The 18,342-nt window shown below is 37.3% G+C and overlaps 1 protein-coding gene and 1 pseudogene across 1 annotated transcript in view; one reads left to right on the forward strand and one right to left on the reverse strand.

Annotated features, from left to right (window-relative positions):
- TRPM6 (transient receptor potential cation channel subfamily M member 6) overlaps window positions 1–18,342 on the forward strand; it is a 192,901-nt gene that overhangs the window by 119,691 nt on the left and 54,868 nt on the right. Inside the window, exons 17-22 of the mRNA XM_027105679.1 lie at window positions 1,167–1,301; window positions 3,090–3,370; window positions 4,731–4,959; window positions 8,976–9,128; window positions 14,005–14,151; window positions 17,958–18,086. Coding sequence (XP_026961480.1) covers window positions 1,167–1,301; window positions 3,090–3,370; window positions 4,731–4,959; window positions 8,976–9,128; window positions 14,005–14,151; window positions 17,958–18,086 — 1,074 coding nt within the window. The remainder of the gene's footprint in view (window positions 1–1,166; window positions 1,302–3,089; window positions 3,371–4,730; window positions 4,960–8,975; window positions 9,129–14,004; window positions 14,152–17,957; window positions 18,087–18,342) is intronic.
- On the reverse strand, window positions 11,396–12,715 carry LOC113620039 (dynamin-like 120 kDa protein, mitochondrial pseudogene; annotated as a pseudogene).

Genomic DNA, 18,342 nt, shown 5'->3' on the forward strand with positions numbered 1-18,342 from the left:
GGCAGGTACCTCTAATGCCCTTTCTGGAAATGGGTAGGAAATTGCCCATTTCTCTAATTATTTTCTAGTGAAGGAGTACAGAGTTTATTGTGTTTCCTAGTAAATTAGATCGTAGCAGTTAACGAATACATGGTTTGGAGTCGGAGAGATCTGGGACTGAATCTTAGTTTTGTTCGTTAGTAGCTGTGTAATCTTGAGTAAGAAACTTAACCTCTCTGTGTGTCAGTTTCCTTATCTTTAAAATGGGAATAATATTATAATACCCCTTTCATAAATTTATCAAAAGGATTAAATAAAATAATACCTAGAATAGCCAGGAAAACCCATATTCCTGGTACATAGAGGGTATAGAGTAACTTAATACTAATAGTCATTATGATTATTACTAGTGATACTATTAATTCTATATCACAGTAATAATAATGATAATAATTTGAGTAGTTTCTTTAAAAAGTTGGACCCCGTTACTTCTACATCTAATTTATATCTGTAAAACACAAACTAAAAATAAATAAATAAAATCAAGTACAAATAAAATAAATAAATAAATATTAATAAATAAGTAAAATAAAGTTCAAAGTTCCTGATACGGTTTGTGTTGGGAATTTTATGTCAGTCCCTTTAAAAATGCTCTCGTTTGTTTTTGTTTTTCATTGATGAAAGCTTCATGCTGACAAGCAATTAATTATGTTGTTATTGGGCCTAGCCACCGGAATTCCAGTAGTGATAGAACACCTGGAGAAATTCTGTAACTTTCTAACTGAAGCTTAACCTTGGAGCTGTTTGTGAATGGGAACTTTTCCTTATCAGAACTGTGAATCTTTATTGCCTATTCTGAACTTGTTTCAGGTATAGAACATCGATTGATTCTAATGGAATTTCCACATAGAAAAGGAATGCAGATATATGATAGGGAGCAAAAGAACATGTTCTCTAAGATGTTAGGAAATAAGAGTGTGCTTAGTAAGAAGGGGATCATGAGAGGCTCTTGTTGGAGGAGTGATTAACTACTAATCTTGGATGAGAGACAGAACCATTGGATATTTGATAGGACACAATATTATATTTGTTTTTATTGTTGTCTAGAAATAAAATGTTAATTGTTACCACTATAATCATCTTTTTCCCTTTTTGTTTTATTTTAAAAATAAAATAACATATTCCAGCAAGTGACCACTTTTGCTCAAAGCCTTCCCCAGCCCCCTCTTCACCGAAGATGCCGCTCAGGAAATAGAAATGAATCTGCAGAAAGCACACTGCACTACCAGTTCATTAGAACTGCCCAACCTTACAAAGTCAAGGTACCAGTTACTTATTTTAGATTTGAAAAGAAAATTGTCCTTAAAGACTGAGACCTTTTCTTCATTTAAAGTTTGAGAATGGGGAATACAAATAGAGGGATCATTTACAAGCACTATAAACAGATGGTGCAAGTCAAAAGCCTAATACAGGTGTTCTCTAACAATGATGAGCAAACGCCCAGGACAAGCAACTAAATGATTTGCTGGGGCTGACACCTCAGGCTGCCTTCCTTGTTCCTACCTCTACCATGTCCAGATGTTGACTCAGGAAAGCAGTCCATGGGATGGTACTAAAAAATAGAATTACTAGCCCAACAGTGCACCCTCCTCCTCCTTTCCCCAAGGCTAATTGGAGGTGACTGTTTCCTCCTCCTTTCTGTTCTCTGACACTGCCCTCTTGCATCTTCTTTTTTCCCTTTTGAAGCTTTCTGAAATATAATTTTGACCTAATGTTACAGTATGACAATGATAATGTATTTATGACTGTGTGTGTGCATGTGAGTGTGTGTGAGCAGTATTATGCCTTCCCTTTACTACCTCAATCCCACTTTCCTCTGGGGGTGAATGCTTTTGTTAAGAGTTTCCATATAAATGGTTCCTATGTTGGCTGAAAGAGGTTTGCTTTTTATAGCTCTTAGAATGAAAAGATATTTCATAAAATTACTGTTGGTCATAAAACATGAACATAAATTCCCTTCATTTATAGAAATAGAGGAAGCTTGTTACTATTTTTGCTGTGATCTCCTTTAATTAAAAAGAATAAGCTGAGACAAAGTGAGAGAGTGGCATGGACTCATATATACTACCAAATGTAAAATAGATAGCTAGTGGGAAGCAGCCGCATAGCACAGGGAGATCAGCTCGATGCTTTGTGACCACCTAGAGGGGTGGGATAGGGAGGGTGGGAGGGAGACACAAGACGGAGGAGATATGGGGATGTATGTATATGTATAGCTGGTTCACTTTGTTATAAAGCAGAAACTAACACACCATTGTAAAGCAATTATACTCCAATAAAGATGTTAAAAAAAAAAAGAATGATTATTGAATCTTGTTATTTGCCAGGCATTAGTTTGGGCACTTGGTTGAATTTGAGATGCAGGTGTGTTGGAGAAGATATAATTATGACTGAGAAATGGTCCCACCCTCCCTCCCAAAGTAATAACCACAGTGCAGTACGATGAGCATCGAGAGAGAGATACATACAAAGTGATATAGAAGACAATGGGGGTTAGAGAATGGTTTTTGAGATGATCTGTAAAAGGTGGTTTTACCAGGTAGAGAATAGTATTTCATTATTACCTATTACCATCACTAGGGGAATATAGTCAGAATAAAGGAAAGCAAAATTAAAATCAATCTATTTGTATGAATGTTGGCAACACTAGTTGCCATTTTTCTAAGAGGAAGATAATGAATCTATTTGTAAGGTAAGGTTAGAGTTCTTTTTTTTAATAGTTATCGTTTATCTCATGTTATTTCAGCCCATTTCCTTGAGAAATTGAAAATTGTTGTATAATTAGTGGCTCTGTTCCAAAGGTATAGTGTTTTAAGTTGTGTTAAGTGAACTTAAGGTATCTCAGCCTAGGGACCCTGGAATTATTAGATGCAACAAGAAATGGATTAAAAAAGGCCAAAATTTTGGTTTCTGATTTATAAAGTTCTATTATTATCTCCATCTCTTTTCGGTGATTTAAAAATATTTTTAAGATACCCGATGTGTTTTGTCAGGTAGAACATCACGCATTTGAGTATTTGGACACCCATTCCTATTTTGTATTCTAACAGGAAAAGTCTGTAGCCCTTCATAAATCAAGGAAGAAGTCAAAAGAAGAACAAAATATATCAGATGACCCTGACTCTACTGGCTTTATTTATCCTTATAATGACCTGCTGGTTTGGGCTGTGCTAATGAAAAGGCAGAAGATGGCCATGTTCTTCTGGCAGCACGGAGAGGAGGCCACAGTCAAGGCAGTAATTGCTTGTATACTGTACCGAGCAATGGCCCGGGAAGCCAAGGAGAGCAACATGGTTGATGATGCCTCAGAAGAGCTGAAAAATTACTCAAAGTAGGAGTTCTCCCTTTACCTGATATTAACATCGACAGTTCTTAGAATGGTTAGACACGTTTATCTCCCTCAGCTTAGAACTTGTAAGATGAGTGGACTTGTAAGATGTGAACTTGTATGAAGTGAACTTGTAAGATGAGTGTGGTTCATGGACTCTCCCATAAATAAGGGTCTTGAGGTATTTTAAGGACTAAAAGGAAGAGAGGTGGCCTTCAAGTCAGGAGACTTGGGTGCTAGACCTATTCCAGCTCTTTACTAATTGTCAAATCACTTGACCAGATTTCGGGACTTTAGTTTCTTAACTATAAAATGTTCAATGAATGATTTTGGAAGTCCCTCCTAACTCTCAAACTCTTTGATACTAAGTTATATTAAAATTTGTTCTTTAAGTGCCGCTCAGGCAGGAAAACAAATAAATATATTATGTATTAAATTACCAGAGAGTGATGGTAGAAGATAGAAAAGTTAGAAATGTTTTGATTTTTTGATTTACTAAAGCATTGTAGTAGTAGGGAAAGAAAGAAAGCTAGAGTTAATAGAAACTAATTTATCATTTTGATTTAAAAAATTCCAGAGAATGACAGTGTCTACTTTTTAGAGAAAACAACCTCCAAGAAGATCACCTGGGGGTGTCTCCAGGTCTAGTTTCTTACTTAAGTCATCTGTGTATTTTGTAAAATCTTTAAATTTATTTATTTATATATTTATTGGCTGTGTTGGGTGTTTGTTGCTGCGCGCGGGCTTTCTCTAGTTGCCAGTGAGTGGGGGCTACTCTTCGTTGTGGTGTGTGGGCTCTAGGTGCACAGGCTTCAGTAGTTGTCATGCAGGCTCAGTAGTTGTGGTGCACGGGCTTAGTTGCTCTGCGGCACGTGGGATCTTCCTGATCCAGGGTTCAAACCTGTTTGAGCCTGCATTGGCAGGCAGATTCTTAACCAATGCGCCACCAGGGAAGTCCCTAAAATCTTTAAAAAAAAAAAAAAAAAAGGAGTGGCGAGGGGAGTTTCTACAGTTTTTCCTTAAATGCTAGTTCAGTTTTTGAACAATCTTTTCTGTCAAAAAATTCTTTATTAGGTACTATCAGGGAGCCCCACATCAAGCCATACACAGCTTGCTTTGTGGTGTGGATTTGCTTCTCCCCATGGATAGCTCAGGCACTCCTGGTGGAAACCCTCTAGTTCTGTTCTTTTAAGAGAGGCAGAACAATCCATTTCCTGCGCGGCAATCCCTTTTAAACAGCTTCTGCATTTTACTGTTCCCTCTTTTGTCTTGGTCTTTTCTGAGTCTCATATCGAATCTTTTTTAATGTTTCTGGGGCTCTCACCTGCATTTATTTTTGCCACTCACCACTGTGTCATTGCAGACAGTTTGGCCGGCTTGCCCTAGATGTGTTGGAGAAGGCATTCAAACAGAATGAAAGAATGGCCATGAAACTGTTGACCTATGAACTCAAGAACTGGAGCAATTCTACCTGTTTAAAACTGGCTGTTTCTGGAGGGTTGAGGCCCTTTGTTTCACATACTTGTACCCAAATGCTACTGACAGATATGTGGATGGGGCGTCTGAAAATGAGGAAAAACTCTTGGTTAAAGGTATATTTACTTGCTTTATAGAGTTTAACGTTAGTTTAGTCTATACTGTTGAGGTCTATACTCTTGCGTTCATTTTTCCCTTGCTCCAGAAGATTACCTTCAGGAAAACCAGTTAATGTCTTTGATTCTCACAGATGGGCTGAGATCTTCACAGTGGAACCTCTGACAATTACTTTATCTCCCACTACCACAGTTTCTTTTTAAAAATGGGCACAATTGTGCCAGCTCCATCCATCACAAAGGCGTACTCATGAGAAGCTGGTTAGAAGAAGTTAAAAGAATGTACAAACATAAACAAGATTTCGTTATTAGTAAACACCATTGCCTCTGATAATTATAACAGAAGTAAATGAGACTTCTTAGTGAAAATTTTCTCAGCTTAAAAATACTAACTCATGATAAACTAAATAAAATTAGCAATTTCTGTTGTTCATCTAATGTGATGTTTCAGGAAATAAATGGCCATTTTATAAAGCTGCCCTCAAACACATTTGTTCACACCACTAACTATCTCCAAATTTTTCTATTCCATTATGGTTTAGCCTCATCTTTCATCTTGAATTATCAAGAGTAATTTAGTTAATTATTAAAGGCATTTAATTTTTGACATCAAACCTAAGCCTAAAAAGCTCTAGGTTATGGTCATGCTTAAGAAGTACATAGCTTATGAAACAGAAAAAATGGGGATGAAGCATGATCATTAAGAGCTACACAAGGTTATAATTTATATTTTAATTTTATTCTCCTTAGAGCTCTTAAAGGTATGATGTGTCCCAAATAGAATGACTGTTTTAAAAAACATTTTTTTGGTCGGCAAACTATAGAAAACACAAACAACTAAAAGATATGACATAAAATATATAAAAGAGCGTGTACATTTTAATTCCACTAATGATATTGTGGAAACGAGGAATGTCAACCAGAAATTATTTCACATAGATTCCTCTTTAACAAAATATTGGAGAAACAACAATTGTTTCTAGAAGAAGTTCTCCTTTGATCTGTTTCGATTTCAGCCTTGGAAATGATGAAGCAGAGATGTAAATGGGTCCACCTCTAGCTGCACAAGTGCTGGCAATAACTCTTTTTAAATGTTCAGAGAGTGAGATGGGGGTATAGATAGCTGGGATTTTGAGAAATAATTTTCTCCATGGCTCTGTCCTGTACATACTTTAGTTGAATAGAAATCCTTGTTACTGAGAACTTAATAACTTTGTGCTCCTCGTATACTTTATTTTTATATCATCCGTGCCTGGATCCTAATTCCTCAGTGCTTGGCTTGTGAGTTTTGGGAACACTTTTGTAAATGTAAAATGTCCTGGTCAGACTAATTCCATGTGGATGAAGACTGGAGGAAGACCTTGTAGAGTTTTATGTGGAAGGGAAAACTCATTTAAGTGCTTCTGTAGAATAGACTCTGACCTATTCGTTGGAAATGGAATATTGATTTTATTGAATACTGTTTCACAAGCCAATTGTTCTGCAACGGTCAAGGGCAAAAGAATGTGGAGCCTTTTCAGGAAGTGGGTTAGGAATTAATTAGTGTAATATTGTCATTGTGCTTGCTAACTATGGTGTTTCCAGACCTGGAAGATTGCATGTATTTTGGGTTCTACATCCGAAAAGAAAACAAGCACACCAACAAACCAATCCTATCAGACTGGGAAAAGTCCAGAGAACCTTCACAGGAAATCAAGCTTTAAAACAAAACAACAAATAGACATTTCTCCAAAGAAGATATACAGATTGCCAACAAACACATGAAAGAATGCTCAACATCATTAATCATTAGAGAAATGCAAATCAAAACTGCAATGAGATATCATCTCACACTGGTCAGAATGGCCATTGTCAAAAAATCTAGAAACAATAAATGCTGGAGAGGGTGTGGAGAAAAGGTAACACTCTTGCACTGCTGGTGGGAATGTAAATTGATACAGCCACTATGGAGAACAGTATGGAGGTTCCTTAAAAAACTACAAATAGAACTACCATACGACCCAGCAATCCCACTACTGGGCATATACCCTGAGAAAACCATAATTCAAAAAGAGTCATGTACCAAAATGTTCATGGCAGCTCTATTTACAATAACCCGGAGATGGAAACAACCTAAGTGTCCATCATCGGATGAGTGGATAAAGAAGATGTGGCACAGATATACAATGGAATATTACTCAGCCATAAGAAGAAACTAAATTGAGTTATTTGTAGTGAGGTGGATGGACCTAGAGTCTGTCATACAGAGTGAAGTTAAGTCAGAAAGAGAAAAACAAATACTGTGTGCTAACACATATATATGGAATCTAAGAAAAAAAAAAAAAACGGTCATGAAGAACCTAGGGGTAAGACGGGAATAAAGACACAGACCTACTAGAGAATGGACTTGAGGATATGGGGAGGGGGAAGGGTAAGCTGTGACAAAGTGAGAGAGTGGCATGGACATGTATACACTACCAAATGTAAAATAGATAGATAGTGGGAAGCAGCCGCATAGCACAGGGAGATCAGCTCGATGCTTTGTGACCGCCTGGAGGGGTGGGATAGGGAGGTTGGGAGGGAGGGAGATGCAAGAGGGAAGAGATATGGGAACATATGTATATGTATAACTGATTCACTTTGTTATAAAGCAGAAACTAACACACCATTGTAAAGCAATTATACTCTAATAAAGGTGTTATAAAAAAACCAAAAAAAAAAACAACAAAAGGTCATTTCAGCATAAAAAAAAATGAAGTCGACAAGGACATGACTTTAGTTTCTTTAATCATGAGTGGTATATAGTCTGGGTTAATCTTACCTTTATTCACTGAATCCCAGAATACTAGGCCTAATTTTAGCTCGAAAGAGATAATGTTCACCAAGATGATTGTCACAATATTTAGTAAATCTTCTAAACTCTTTCCCTGAAAGGCCAATACAGGTTGAAGATAAAAATTCTTTTGAATAGACTATAAATAAATTCATGAATGTTAGCAATAGAATGAAAAAATCATGGATGTCTAGATTTCTATCTTTGTTGGGTTTTACTGGCAGAGAAAATATATGTGTGATGGGAGATGCATCTAACAGAAGGTGACTTGGTATGTTTTTATATTGTTGATTTTATAATATGAATAAATTTTCATGTGTTTTATATGATAGTAACTACTTAGTGGCTTTAAAGAATTATTCAAGCAATATGCTCGTTGAAAAAGAAGACTTCTCACTGCCGTGCCTCTGGGTATTATAACATATAACAGTGTGGTAGATGTATTTTAAACTTTCAAGTGCATATATGTATATGCATCGTATTTTTTAATTTTTTAAAATGGGATTACACGGTGCATATTATTTTATAACTTGCTCTTTTTAGACTTAACAATACAACTTTCATTATATTCAGAATTGCTTTTGTCTTTTCAATGATTGCATAGTACAGCTGTCTCTCAATATCCACAAGGGATTGGTTCCAGGACCCCTCAGGATACCAAAATCCGTGGATGCTCAAATCCCTTATATAAAACGGTGTAGTGTTTACATGTAACTTTTGCGTCTAGATTACTTATACTATCTAATACAATATAAATGCTATGTAAATAGGTGCCAATGTATGGGAAATTCAAGTTTGCTTTTTGGAACTTTCTGGAATTTTTGGTTTTTTTGATCCACACTTGGTTGCGTCTGTGGATGGGAAACCCACGGATGTGAAGGGCTGACTGTATTCCACTGTTAAGTTGTCCCACATCAGCTCTCCCTCTATAGATAGACATTCAGGTTGACACTAATTTTTTGCTATTACAAATAGCCAGGCAAAGAACATCCCTATCTACACATGCTTGGATTCATGAGTATTTCTGAGGGAGACACTTCTAGAATTGGAATTCTCGAGTCGGAAAGTATGTATACAATCAGGATATCCACTGAATTGGGGATGGAGCTGACATTTTATATACACCCAAATCTTAACTTTATTTGGATCATACTTGTGCCTTGTATAACCCCCACTACTTACTTTGTTTTCTTTTCTTTTAAAGATCATCATCAGTATTCTTTTCCCACCCACCATTTTGACATTGGAATTTAAAAGCAAAGCAGAGATGTCACATGTTCCCCAGTCCCAGGACTCCCAGTTTACGTGGTATAATGGTGACCAGAATGCCAGCGCTCCCAAAGAAAGTGCTTGTCTGGTTAGTGCAATATCATAATGAACTAGGTTTTCATAGCATTGACGGCACACGAACATACACGGACACAAAGCTTATTTATTTAACAAATTATTTAACAGTCTTAATCATATTATAGTAAGGTCAGGTATAGCGTGTATGATAGTTCTAATTAACCCCCATATGTTATTAAGCAAAATATCCTATTTCTGCCAAAATCAAAGACTTTATTATGTCTTGAAAGCTGCTTAACTTCTCACTTTCCTTTGTGACTAGTGGAATAAATAGACTTACTGTTTCTCTAAAGCTACAATAAGGGATGCCTCATATCCTTAAAAATCTTTATTTAAAAAGATGCTGGTTTAAAATGTGCATTGATCTTCACTCTTTCACGCCATAGTTTTTTCATTTGTTATATCCAATGAGTTTGAATAGTTTTACTTGAGTTCCCAGATGTATACTCTTTCATGGGCAACTTGAGCTGCTTCTATTGCAGCTTCACTGGAGAGTCTCCAATATGCTGTCTGGGCATATATTTTTTGAATTTTATGATTCAACTTGGATCACTGCTGATACAGTTGTCATTTACTGTGAGGTGTAGTAAACATCTTTTCTGGTACTTAATACTTCAGTGATGCATCTTTAGCTAGCGTCTTGTCTGATGTGCTTTTGTACTTATGAGGTATTTGTCATAATATTAAAAACATATTTGATAAATGTTAAATGAAAAATAATTATAATTAGTTTGTGTGGCTGGCATCTGCTGGGATTGGTTGAGCCTTTATTCTGATTGGTTAATGCCAGAACAGTTAACCGGATCAGTAGTTAAATATTTTTTACTATCATGCCTGTTTGGGTATATATGTGTTCCTCTCCTCTTCCTTCCCTCCCTTCCCTTCCCTTTCCTTCCCTTTCCTTCTTACTTTTCTAAGCCTGATAGTTCCATTTGGGGTTCTCAGAGTCCAAGATGGCAAGTACATTCTAAACTCAATAGAGTGTGTGAGTTCTCCTTTGCAAAGCTGGGTTAGTCAAGGTGTCATAATTGTGATTGTACTGGTTAGATTATGTGGTTACTAAGTTTAGACCATTTCAATTTTTTTTTTTTTAAGGAAAGAAGAAATGTAGTGCTTGCCTAACCCCATTAGAAATAGAAGGCAATCTTTATATGTGAGACATTCACATACATATGTTTGCCTTTATACTACTTCAGTGTTCATATTAAGTTTAATTAGCTTGTTGAAGTAAACAATGAAGGAAACTGTTTATCATCTATCTACAAACAAATATGTAAATATGTTGGCAACTTGGTTGCAAGTAGTGCTTTGGAAGTGGATGTAACTTCACTTTTGGCTCTTAGTGGTTTCATAGAAAGATAAGCTTTCACTGAAACTGAAGGCATTGCAGATAGTTGGAGCATTCCACTAAGCAGTTCTTCTTAAAGTGGAGACTCTTGGGGAAAGAACTCCTTCCTTGAGTGCCAATTAAATGTGCTCTTAACATTCAAAAAAGATAGTAAGCCCTCACAATTCCCTGAAAAATTAAATTTTGTCTGTAATATAGTGGTTCTCTTACAGCAGTTGCTCACCTGGTGGTTTGGACATGGCCACATCAATTAATAATTCAACGAATATCTAATAGCTACCTTCCACAAGCCAGACAAGTTCTGGGGGCATTTCATTAACTAAGGCAGATGCGGCCCCTGCTACTATGGAGCCTATAATCAGACAGACTATCCGTGATACCTCACCATTATTCAATTTAAAGCATTTATTGAAAAAGTGTTTCAAATCTGGTCTGTTACGAATGGATTATAATCATAGTAACAATGTTCTTTTATCTTTGAATTTAACTAAAGCAACAGTTTTGGATTATCTGCTTTGTGTTTAAAATTTTGTTAATCAGAGAATAAGGGGTAGAGGTAGCATTTGGTGGGACATACAAGTTTTCATAATGCTTATTAAGTATAATGTACTTGATTAGTTGAGGAACACAATTGGCATGTATTTTGGGGGAAAGCCAAAGACAGGAGGGACATAGATGCTCTTTTAGAGTGTCTTTGTGCTTTGTCGTCATGGTAATAGTGTGATAATAAATATGATGAAAGCACTGGTAATAGGAGAATGAAAGCCATTATTCTTTCTTAAAAATTATTTTTTATTTATTTAAAATTTTTATTCTATGATTATTTTATGTTCAGAAAGGTGGAATAGCAGAAGAAAAAAATGGAGGACAAAGACTTTGGAGTTTTCTTGTATGTATGCAGAGCTGGTTATAATATGAGTAGGATTTTATTACAGTTTTTCCTGATGAAGGCCTTCAATAAATGCATCAAGTTTTCCTTGAGTTTCTCTAACTTTCTTGAGGTCCTCAGCCATTTGAACTTGTTTAGCAGTAAGCGATTTAACTTTCTTCTCGCTATCTTCAGCAAAATCTTCTAATACCTCTTTGACATTTTTCTCTAATTGCCTGACTTCAGGGTTTCTAAGTTGCTGCACTAAAGTATTTGTGGTGACAGCAAGCATGCATTGTATTTGACAAAATAGGACAACATCGTTGCATTCCTACTCAGAATCTACAAAATGCCATTGTTAGGAATGAAAGCCTCTTCAACAAAGGTTACAGTGATTTAGAGCTGTTTTTAAGAAATGTCTTCTCTAAACGTGGTGCCAAGTATCGTTAATCAAGCTCGGATCTACTTCTGCTCCTTGGGATTCAAGGTTCTTTTGGACTGTAGTTATCTCATCACTTGCAAGATAAGCTGGGTGTTCCTCATTACATTTCAGCGTCTTCTCCAGTTCATGCTTGGTTTCATTGTGAACACACTGTTCTTGGGTCTGATTCTTCCAATGTAACCACCTCTTTTCCCAATCTGGACCTTCCATATTTCAGCTGCATTTTCAGTATCCTTAAGATGAGCCTGAAGAACCTCTTCCATAAAATAAATAGCTGCACCTCACTGCTGTTTATCAGACATGGACTGGTCTTCTAAAGCATTGTGTTGAATAACCCTCAAGCTGTCCTCCACAAAATCATTCCACTTCTGGTGTTTAAATTTCTTCCTTAACAGCCTCTTTAAATTTATCAAATATGTTATCATGCTCTTTTCCTTTTGGTTCTGTCATGAAGTGGGAAAATTCTTCCTGTAGGGTCTCCCAAGCAACCTCGATCGCTTTATTAAGAAGCTGTTTATCAATTCACTGTTTAAGCTTGATATCCACTGTAGTATTAAAAGTCCCTGAATTCATGGTCTGTGTAGCTGGAAGATGGATGTTTTCAATCACATGAGTTGATACTCTTTCCCACAAAGATTGCTGAACAATTTCCTCCCAATGTTTTGGTGTAATGTGGCTCAGACTGATAACTTCATTGAGGATTTCATTTTTAGTTTTTTCAAACAGTTTTTTCCGGTCAAGTTCTCGCAGGCGAGGATAGTTATTCTTCTACTCAGTTTCAAGGTTAAAACGTGTTGCTTTGAAACTATCAGCCTGTTGTTCAATTGACTCCCATACCATTTTCCAAAAGTCCAACACAACAAAGCTTCAATTTCTTGTAGTCATCTGGTGTGCCTTTAGCATGCTTGTCTTTAGGAGTTTTGAATTCCAAAAAAAATTTTTTTTTTTTAAACTTCCTTCCTTCCTTCCTTCCTTCCTTCCTTCCTTCCTTCCGTCCTCGTTGCTGCACGCAGGCTTTCTCTAGTTGCAGTGAGCAAGGGCTACTCTTCGTTGCAGTGTGTGGGCTTCTCATTGCGGTGGCTCCTCTTGTTGTGGAGCACGGGCTCTAGGCGCACAGGCTTCAGAAGTTCGGGCACACCAACTCAGTAGTTGTGGCTCGTGGGCTGCAGAGCGCAGGCTCAGTGGCTGTGCCGCACGGGCTTAGTTTCTCCGCGGCATGTGGAATCTTCCCAGACCAGGGCTGGAACCCGTGTCCCCTGCATTTGCAGGCGGATTCTTAACCACTGTGCCACCAGGGAAGCCCACATTTCCTGTTAAAAGATTAAAACCACATAGAAATCTATGAAGTAGGGTGATATCTCTTTTTCTTCTCTTTCATAATCCCTAAGTTCCCACTTCTCGAAAGCAACCAGGGTGCAAGTGCTTTTTTTTTCTTTCTTTCTTTTCCTTTCTTTTTTCTCTCTTTCTAACAGCTCTTCTATGTAGATACCTCTGTAGTCACATTTATGCAACCACTTCCTTGTCACACAGATACTCATTTCTCACCACCTACAACTGTTAACCCCTTTAGGCTGGCCCATAACTTTTGAGAAACTGATGGAAGATGCTTTCCCTAAAAAAATGCATGCACAACACAAATACTTGCATATAATTGCAGGAGGTTCAAGGAACTCCAGAAGCTCAGAGAGTCCATGAGCTTCAGGTAGAACCTCTGTTATAAATGAGTGGAGAAGCTGTCAAAGACAGAATCCTCAAACTAACACTGTGGCTGACTTCCCTATAATTTGGGAAAGATGTTTCAGCATTATGTGTCCATTTTGTCCTCCTGAATTATGGAAATAATTCTATTCTCTGTTATTGATTTCATAAGGATTTTATTAATATCCTTAGGTTCCAAAATTACTGATAAAGGAGATTAAAAAGAACAGGAAGAGGGACCATTTTTAAATGCTTGGAACTACTCAGTTTGACTAGGTTTTCCTGTGGGAGACTCAGCTTGCTTTTCAGAAGTACGCTGTTCTCCTTACCCTGTCAAAGATTGATACAATACATGTAGTTTTCCTTCCGTTCAAGACTAAGATTGTAATTTGTCAGGTGGGTGCCCAGTTAATTTCTAATATTTTTACTATATTTATGTATTTATGAAATATATAATATTTTAGATACTTGTAAATGTCAGTATTTTAGTTACGCCTCTGACAATAAATGATGGTTTGCTCATTTTACAGAAAGACTATGATTTGGAAAGTGGCCCTGATGAGAAACCAGATGAAAATCAGCACTTTGATTTGAAGAGTGGGCCCCAAAGCCTCCCATGGACCAGGAAAGTCTATGAGTTCTACAGTGCTCCAATTGTCAAGTTTTGGTTTTATACGGTTGGTCTCATTTCAAAAATTACATATAGTATTCAGGATGGTTAATTGCTAATGATAATGTTGATAATGATATTGCCTGATTTACCAACTTGTAATAAAAATGTAAAAAGTACACTTAAAAAAAAAGGGAGGGGGCTTCCCTGGTGGCGCAGTGGTTGAGAGTCCACCTGCTGATGCAGGGGACACGGGTTCGTGCCCCGGTCCGGGAGCATCCCACATGCCGTGGAGCGGCTGGGCCTGTGAGCCATGGCCACTGAGCCTGCGTGTCCGGAGCCTGTGCTCTGCAACGGGAGAGGCCACAACAGTGAGAGGCCCGCGTACCGGGAAAAAAAAAAGGGAGGAATGACAAAGAAGGTAGGGAAGAAGATTGGAGGGAGGTGATAAAAAGTGAGAGCAGATCTCCTACTTTGGGAGTGAAGGCTCAAGCATTCTTCGTTTTCTGAGTGCTTCCAGTTAACACAGCTGGGACTCAGAATCTGAAACTGTGTGGAAAAATAGAATGAGCAATATGGTTGTAGAATTAAGTGATGGGAGTGGATTCTTTTCCCATCTTGGGCAAAAAATCAGCAGTTGAATTGATTTTTTCTTTGTAGGAATAATGTGTAATATAGACCAAAAAATTCAAGTGTTTGTTTTTGTCTTAGTTGCAAATGCTTCTAAATATGTAGAGGACAAGAAAAATTTTAGAAGTTGAATTGTGTAAACAAATACTAAATCTATCATGGATGGGAGAGATACAGAGAAAACAACTGTACACTAAATGTATTGAGTGCTTTTCACATTTATTTAACAGTATTTATTTTTCTAATGCTAACCTATAGTTAGTTAAATTGCTCAAGATTGTATATTTCTAAAACATTTTGAAGTGATTATAAAAGGATATTTGTCTAAATGTGTTATATTTCAAAATATTTACTTGCCCAACCACACACTTATTTCATATACTTATTCAATAAGTACATAGCTCTGAATAAATTTTATCTGTTTTCAAAAATAAAATCTTCATTCAGATGATGAGATTTCACCGTTTTTGTGAATATGGAAATACTGTATTTTCTGTATTTTGTGAATACAGAAAATCCTAGAGACTCTGATAGTAGCTTCGAGAGAGTTTAACCATAGTCACATCATTGGGTAAAAAGTATTCAAATATTTCTTTCCTTAGACATTTCTAGCTTATGAACTCTTAGAGACAGTAGTAAAGCTAAGCAAGTGGAACAACAACAACTACAAAAATAGCTAAGGATGGTGTTAGCAGTGAGCACGGGCATTTTTAGTCATGGCTGTTACATTGCTAGGTTAGGGTACGTGTGCTTTATTGAAGCAGTGTCTTGTTATAAATGCTATGATGAAAAAGAAATGTAAACATTTTTGGATATCTTTTTAAGAATTGGAAGGAAAAAAAAAGAGTCAGAAGCAATACCACCAATATCTACAGTGATTTAGTGCCTGGCCACCATGAAAACAATGTAAAACATGACTGCTTAATCGTATAAATTTATTTAAATTATGTTCCTAAGAGGTCATCAAATATATTAACCCTTGAAACATAGACCTAGAGAAGTATAGAATTAATAGAATTTACTTTAACTTTTTTATATGCTTCTCTACTAAGCTTCTTAACTCATAGGCAATGCTAATACCCATTATGCCTGCCTGAAATATCACCTATTGTATATAATATCAAATGGTATAGTCAGAAGTGATTTCAGCCATTCTCTATGTAGAACTAAGCTTAGAAGAAGACTTATTAAACTTAGGTAGAGCTCAAAAAGATACGAGAAATAGGGATCCAGGTTAAAATGATATGATTCTTGTGAGAAGGAACACACACATAGGCACTTTTCTCTCTGTTGATCTGGGATTTTTTTTTTTTTCTTTTTTTTTTTTTTGCGGTACGTGGGCCTCTCACTGTTGTGGCCTCTCCTGTTGCAGAGCACAGGCTCCAGACGCACAGGTTCAGCAGCCAGGGCTCACAGGCCTAGCTGCTCCGTGGCATGTGGGATCTTCCCAGACAGGGGCACGAACCCGTTTCCTCTGCATCGGCAGGCGGACTCTCAACCACTGCGCCACCAGGGAAGCCCTGATCTGGGATTTTTAATACGTGTTTATTAGCTAGCACTGTGCATTGTCTCTGAAGCTATTGAAAAGACTGCACCGTCTCATGAATTGTTGGTGATTGTGGAAACTGATAAAGCCTTTCTGGCAGGCAACTTAGTAATATGTGTCACAGTTTTAAATGTGTGTGTAGTTAGTCTACTTCTGGGAATTGTAAGAAGATAAGAATGTTAGATAAGATCACAAAGCTATTAATCACTGTGTATTTGTGCGTACGTGTTTACTGTGTCTTAATTCTTTGAATAGACTGGAAATCTAGGTTTAATATACACAGTAATTAAACATACATTTCTTGAATGTCTGTCATGTGTCAGGCGGAGTGCTTAAGTGCTGTAGATAAAAACGTCAACAGTCTTTAACTACAGAGACTCACAATTGGACAATACGTTTCCAATAACCAGAAATTTTTTTTTAGGAAAAAAACAATCAAATTTTATTCTTTTTCTAGCACCCAGAGATAGCAATTCTTTACATCTGCTTTCAACTTTTTTCTATCCAAATATTTTCAGATTTTTTCACAAGTGAGATCATAGTGTACACAGCAGTTTTAAACCATTTTAACTTAACAGTTTATCACAAATGCTTAAAATTCACTAGAAGGATTATGCTTAATGTTTATAAATGCGTTTCTATCTTTTACATATCTGCATCTCATGGATGTGCAGTTTATGTAAAAATTCCCTTTTGTATCTTGTCTTCTTTCTCCTTCTATTATACTAATGTATACTTTTCTGGCTCTTTAACCTCCAGCCTCTAAGCTTATTTTATTTCTGTTCTGCCACTTCCAAATGGAAAACTGTTTCCTCCTTTATCTGCTCATCTGGAAATGGTGTTCATCCTACAAGACTCAACTGATATACCTCTTTCTCCAAGTCTCAAATCCAGCTTCATCCTCTGCATTCCTGTCATGCCTTTAGCAGACTTGCATTATGGAAGTTATCATACTCTGTACGCAGTGGCATCGGCCTGCGTCAGAGATCACACTCCACCAGCCTGGCAAGTGGCATTAGTGAAGCATTTTCCTGCAGGTCTAGGTTGAATACTCTGGGCAGAGCAGCCTCTAGGTGGCATAGACTGTTTTGAGAACTCCTCACTTATGGGAAGCTCAGGACCGTGAAACAGCTGCCTGGCTAAGTTCTGTAATCTGCGTAGGCCCAGTGAGTCATGTGTTAGAAGACGTGAACCCAGACCATAAGTGGCAACCAGAATATTTTAATCAGCATAAAATAAAACTCCCAGCAATAGTAAACATCACAATTTATTATATTTGAAAATAGGCACCTACTAACACTGCTCCTTTGGCATTCTTGGGACACACGTTTTCTTTTTAAATGGAGGGGAAGGTGTGTGATTCTCTCTTGGCTTGCTGTTGGCCTGACTGTGTCCATGCTGGAATGTGCAGGGTTCTGAAAATTGTGGTCAGGAGTCAACAAGATGTGACCATGCCCATTTCCATGCATTTGAGAACAGTGATCTTTCTTCCACAAATTCCTAAAATAGAAAACTGTGGATTCCTATGCCTTCTTTGATAATTATGTCATCAATAATCAGAGGGTGGTCCCAGTTATATTTTCATGCTATCATGGTGAAGTTCATGTGTGTGTTTCTGTTCATTTGGGTCCATGTCTGCTTGGCATCCTCCATTATGACGCTCACTCATGGCCAGGGAATCCATGTCCCCCTCACAGATGGTGTATTTGGCATTCCTCATGCTGTTCACTTACACCGTGTTGGTGGAGATGCAACCCCAGCCCACCGTGCAAGAGTGGCTCGTTATCATTTACATCTTCACCAATGCCATTGAGAAAGTCAGGGAGGTGAGTTATCCCTTTTACCTTTGCCTTCTACATACCTCTGCTAGACGTGTTCTGCGCTTGGGCGATGAAAATGGAGAGGTCAAGCATGAGGGTGAGTCAGGCAATGATCCTGATTTGTATGCTACAGGAAAGGTAATTAGGGGGAAAATTTCTGATCTCAACCTTTTATTGTTGCCAAATACTTTCTGTTGGTTGCTGCTCTTTGAAAGCAGTTATTTTAGGGGACATCTTAGTGCGTTTATCAGTTCTAGAGTGA

This window comes from Aethalodelphis obliquidens, unplaced genomic scaffold, assembly GCF_003676395.1.
Source record: "Aethalodelphis obliquidens isolate GAN/ISIS:26980383/991018 unplaced genomic scaffold, ASM367639v1 scaffold7, whole genome shotgun sequence".
Classification (NCBI taxonomy): domain Eukaryota; kingdom Metazoa; phylum Chordata; class Mammalia; order Artiodactyla; family Delphinidae; genus Aethalodelphis; species Aethalodelphis obliquidens.